Raw genomic sequence first — 5,760 nt, 5'->3', positions numbered from 1 at the left:
GCCTCGCACCGATGACATATCCATGTCATCATTTACCCAGAATGCTTTGCGTGCAAGTAAAATGGCTCAGTCCATGTAATATATTTTTAAACTTTTAGTTAAAAAATTTACATAACTGAACAGCCTACAGTATTTTTACAGTCTTTATTTTACAGTTAAAGTATATGTTTATCAAATAAAGTCTAATGTTACAACTAATCGGGGATCCCTTTAATGTAGGTAATTGATGAATACAAACAAAATGAGACAAAGTTTCTTTGTCTAATAAAGTGCAAGAACATTTCTGTCATCTTATAATCTTCTGACATTACTGATACAGTATTTAGTGTTTTTGGTCAGTAAAGAGTTTGTCAGTTGTGGACAGAGAAAGAAGGCAGCTGGTGAGCTTCATATAGATGTTTTGATTGCCTCCCTTAGCCCAGAAAGTATTTTGTCTTTGCCCTGCGACTGACTCCAGCATTTAATTCCATAGAGATTTCCAGAACTTCAGCCTGAGCCGGGGTGCCCTGGACAATACAGGTCAGACATCCAACTGCGGACCCCACCAGACACCCGACGCTCGCCGTTCACTTTGTGACTTTGGGCCTGAGGACGGGGAGAGGAGAAGCTCTGTCATGGAGCTCTGGGCTCCCCGTACCACCAGCGTGAGCTCTAACGTCGCTGCTGGATGCGTCTTGCTGACAAAAGCAGAAGTGAGTCAAGAATCGATGCTGCAGCCTCCGGGCAGCCCAGTCCCAGTGGGGGACATCAGGCGAAAGGTGCACTCTCAGTCAGAGGAAGGAGACAGTGTTGCGTCAGGAGGAGACGGGGCGAAGGCTGAAGGAGGCGTGAGGAAGAGGGGAGTACTAGAAGGGGGGTTTCTGGGGCGAAAGAAGGCTCCGCCCGTTCCACATCTCTCCTCCCTTCCCTCTGGATCTGAAGGCGGGGGCAGCGACTCATCTTCAAACGCCTCGCCCTCCCCAACCAAAGTGGCTGCCTCCACCTCACCACGAAACAGGAAGCTGGCGCCGGATCCTTCCGGTCAGGACAGCAGCCTGTGAGAGCGACTCGTGCTTTGACTCCAGTCTGTGGATTTATCTTGTCGAGACATCTTTTGCAGGTGCATGCAGGAGCTGGGGGAGAAACACAAAATCAGCTGCAAAGTCACCGCCTCCACCACCGTTTAAATGTTGTCTGGGATATCCGGTTGTCGTGAGACCAACATGAAGCAGCTACGAGATAACGAATCAGTACGACATCTCAGTTTGAGTACGAATATGTTTTTTATTAGCATCTCCAAATGTTTGATCCTGCCTGCTGGGTTGTAACTGGAGCTTCTCAAGATCTCAGTTTACTGTGCTGTTAGGTCAGAGATGAAGAAAAATACATGAAGAAATCAGGACTAATCAAACTACAAGCTGGAATCAGCAGATGCACCTTGTTTTACAACCTAGTAAAAAAACCTTTAGATTAGTATGATTTGACCCTTTGCACCTACGTCACTGCGTCACATGGGGGCGCCATGACGGACGTCAGAAGTGAGGGAGCTGTATTGAACAGAATGACTGTCATTGTTTTTTTAAGTAGTTTTTTGGGTTTTGCCGTGGCTTCTAGCCTACTTGTTGAAGTCGAGCTAACATGTGGAAGTAGCACACCTAGTTGGGCTCATAAACAGCTGTATTTACAAAAGTTACCATAGCTAACCAGTAAAATAGATGGAATGTTCTGTCACATACATGTCAACCCCTTCGGACATTTTTGATCCTCAGTGATCCGATTGAACAGGCTAATTGTATTTATTTATTTAAATTGTTTGGCACTGTCACATAAAATAAATTTGAAGCAGAGCTTTAAAAAACGGGGGTACGTCCATCTGCAAAATGGGGGGGGGGGGTGTCCATGTTCATGGACAGTCCGTACAACTTGTTATGTAGGGCTGCAAGCGAGACCTCATTGTTAGCTCAGAAACTGTTGTAGTCTTCCTGACAGCACAAACCCATAGAAAATCATAGCAACGTGAAGCGAGTTAAAAAAACTGATGACAACTCATTCAGAATATAAAATAAATATTTAGCTGTTAAAGTTCAGGATTGTTTATTCAGACATCAACCCTCCACACATGTCAAGAACGGATTGTCAGTAAATGATAGCTGCAGATTTTCTCTCATTTTGCGGGTATATAGACGTATTCTGGCAGATTTTTTCAAACGTCCAGCCTTCTGTTATGTTCCGCTTTATCCAGAGTTGGGTTGCAGCAGCTTGAGCAAGGAAGCCCAGTCCTCTCTTTCCCCAGCCTCCTCAGCTCTTCTGGGGGGATTCTAAGGTGTTCCAGGCCAGTCGAGACACTGGCAAGTGTTTTTACAAACACACATCTTCAATTTTATTTGACATCTTAGAGGCTGTAGGACGTGTAAAAAAATAAAACAAATTAAATAACCATCTCCCAAGCCACTCTGCCACTAGGAATAAGTTGTCATCTCCTTCCCGTCCTCCCTGCTCCTCTCCGCTGCAGGTGAGGTTATCTCCACCCCGTGTTCTGGCTTGCCCCGCGGTCGATTGACAGTCCTCTTCTCAGCCTCACGGCTGGATTGTGACTAATATGGACTGTTTGCTTGGATGATTGTGTGTGCATGAGTAAGTGCGTGTGTGGATTTGTTTTAGTTTATCGTGAGGATCCACTGTCCAACAAATATGTTTTTCTAGCTGTGCAGGAGTTTACTCGCACACAGATTGTTTTTGACGTCCGTCACGGTGAAGTGGGCGGTCTTCTGAAGTGCGTGACATCATGTGCAAAGGGTCAATAATATATATATATATATATATATATATATATGTATGTATGTATGTCTTGAAAACCTGCATCCTGATATTGAGGACAATTATCATTTTTCAGTGGGATTAGATTTGTAAGTTTAATTTTTTTTATCTTACATAAAAATTATATTCATATTTAGTTTACATTTATATTTTTAACACCCTCCAAAATTAAAATAAGCATAGAACAAACACTTGGAACCCAAGAGGATAAAAGTGGCAGGGCCACCATTTTTCTAGGGGTGGGGGCATTGCCCCTCCTGGCCACCCCCACTCGCAGCGCCCCTGTTGATTGACATTTCTCTGTTAGATGCCAGAGACAAACAGACATTTACTTTGTATGGTTCTAGTAGAGTCAAGATTTGTATCTGATTTGTGATCAAAGCGCCACAGAGATGATTTTTTTTCCCGTCACCCTGTCCACCCGCGACCGTGCGAGCAGATCAGCTGACTGCTGTGCAGTAAAGAACATGTTGGCGAACCGGCGAAATCCTCGGTAGGAAGAAAGTAGTGCAAGTTTTGACGGCCGGCCATTTACAATAGCAGCTCGTGAGCACAAATATTAGTGGAGCGAACAGAGGTTGTGCTTGACTTTTTTTTTGTTGTTCGTCATTTTGACTGACAGGGTTGAATAAAAATCTGTCATGATCAATTTTTACCCATCACTTTCTTTTCTAAATAATGAATAAACATTCAATAGAACGTGCTGTCATGTTGGTTACAGCCTGATGATGCGGTGCCTGCAGGATGTCGTTGGAGAAAAACTCAGCGCACCTCACACAAACATGAGCGCAATACGCATAGTGCTGAAAAAAGCGCATCTGTCGCACAACAGGCCCAACGCGCACAGTGTGAGTCGCACACACACTGTCTAGCATTTGACTCACGAAAAGTAAAAGTTGTTGGAAAAACACAACAAAACAACAAATTACAAACTGAGCTCATTAGGAGGAACTATTTTGTGAGGCGAATTAATTTTGCCATTATGAATCGGCCACGCCTGGTGGTTCATGAAAGCCTCAAGCTACGAGGGACGAGGAGCTGACAGGGACAGTCCAGAAACAATTTGGGATGAGAAAAAAACTATTAATAAACAGATTAATTGTGTTTTATACTGCCTATTGCTAAGTTTATTCTGACAGAAAGTGCAGCAATGATCTGTTTCTGAATGGTCGCTTTATAGTTGACAGCCACTCCCCCCTCTTCCTGGTACTGCGTACCGGTGCAGAATCTTTTAGTGGTACGCAGTACCGGACCGTACCGGCTTACTTTCACCCCTGCTGATCACACCCGCCGACACTAATAATCATCTATTCTTCTTGATTTATTTAAAATGATGTTTTATGAATTACTTCGCTGTTTGTCTTTGGATGGTAGTGTGCGCAGACAACAACCATGTTCGGACGTGGACGGTGACGCGGTTCAGAGGGATGATCTCCACACAGCCAGGCTCCACCCCACTGGCTTCCTTCAAGATACTGTCCTTAGAGGAGACAGAGAGCCACGGAAGCTACTGCTCTGGAAACGATATAGGTGAGATTAACAAGAAGGGAAGCATGAAATTACAGATTTAAATGAAGGAATGTTGGAAATGAGAAACACTTGTGGGCTTCTGCTGTTAGGGCCGTTTGGAGAAAGAGACGATCAACAGGTGTTCATCCAGAAGGTCATTCCCATCACTAACAAACTGTTTGTGAGACTCTCTTCAACTGGAAAAAGGTACAGCATCCCCCACATACGCCTCTCAGCTCGGCAGGATTGTAGTTGCAAGCATTGGTTTTACTTTTGTGTGTATTTCAGAATCTGCGAGGTGCAGTCAGTAGACGGAACTACGATCACTTGCTTCATGGTTCGGGAGTGTGAGGGTTCCAGTCGAATGGGATCTCGGCCCCGGCGTTACTTGTTCACCGGTCATGGCAACGGCAGCATACAGATGTGGGACCTCACCACTGCGATGGACACGGCCAACAAAGGAGAAGAGAGGAGAAAAGAAGGTGCAGAAAGAGAAGTGGAAGAAAATTTTACTACCCATTGTGTAAATCCTAATTAATGTGGGACATACTTTTTGTTTCTTGGGTTTGACAGAAGTAGGTGGGCCAACAGAGGAGGAGCTGCTGCAGCTGCTGGACCAGTGCGACCTGAGTGCTTCTCGCTGTGCCACGCCCAGCATTAGCCCCGCCCCCTCCGTGCTGCACCACGCACGCCTCAGAGAGTCTTGCTCGAGGTAGAAATCACGCCAAGCAGCACGTATTTATCAGATTGTGATATTAAAATGTCAGACAGCGTTGCTGATCGTGAAACATCTCGACCTCAGTCTGCAGCTGCAGAGCCAGGAGCCCGTTCCTGAGAGCCAGGCCACTTACGGAGCGGTGCGGCCCTACAGAGAGAGCCCCCTGCTGGCCCGCGCTCGACGAACTGAATCCTTCAACAGCTACAGGTGAGGAAACATTCGGTGTTTTAGGGGCTGCAGTTTCTGTAGCTGTAATGATGACATGATAAATAATAAAACTGCAAGTCATTTTGGCTTAAAGGGATCCCTGATTAGTTGTAACATTAGACTTTATTTGATAAACATTTATTTTAACTGTAAAATAAAGACTGTAAAAATACAGTCTAACTGTAAACTGTTTAGTTTTATAAATTTTAAAAATATATTACATGGACTGAGCCATTTTATTTACACACAAAGCATTCTGGGTAAARGATGACGTGGATAGGTCCTCGGTGTGAGCGAGCTATGTCCACCCTGAAGGTTAATCTTGGACAATATCTGATGATTGACTCTTTTAAATGAAACCAGAGAGCGTTGACAGAGAGGAGAAGGTAGAAATGACAGCCTGGAACTGAAAATATGGATGGAGGACAACAGAGCTGCTTCATGGAAGAAGAACCTCAGCTTAGCCTGTTAACTTTTGCACTGGCGCTGATGCTATATTGCCTTATACTGTATGTATTAGCTCGGTGCTA

At 44.7% G+C, this 5,760-nt stretch overlaps 1 protein-coding gene and 1 pseudogene across 1 annotated transcript in view; both read left to right on the top strand.

Moving 5' to 3' along the window:
* Positions 1-5,230, top strand: part of kctd3 (potassium channel tetramerization domain containing 3) — a gene marked incomplete at both ends in the record, with an annotated part of 8,450 nt that extends 3,220 nt beyond the window's left edge. The window contains 5 exon segments of the mRNA XM_014034722.1: positions 4,171-4,326; positions 4,416-4,512; positions 4,594-4,787; positions 4,879-5,017; positions 5,108-5,230. Of these exon segments, the coding sequence (XP_013890176.1) occupies positions 4,171-4,326; positions 4,416-4,512; positions 4,594-4,787; positions 4,879-5,017; positions 5,108-5,230 (709 nt within the window).
* On the top strand, positions 473-2,773 carry LOC106537340 (BTB/POZ domain-containing protein KCTD3 pseudogene; annotated as a pseudogene).
* Positions 5,231-5,760: the final 530 nt, after the last annotated feature.

This window comes from Austrofundulus limnaeus, unplaced genomic scaffold (genome assembly GCF_001266775.1).
Source record: "Austrofundulus limnaeus strain Quisiro unplaced genomic scaffold, Austrofundulus_limnaeus-1.0 Scaffold2257, whole genome shotgun sequence".
Classification (NCBI taxonomy): domain Eukaryota; kingdom Metazoa; phylum Chordata; class Actinopteri; order Cyprinodontiformes; family Rivulidae; genus Austrofundulus; species Austrofundulus limnaeus.
This window is presented reverse-complemented; position numbering and strand designations above follow the sequence as displayed.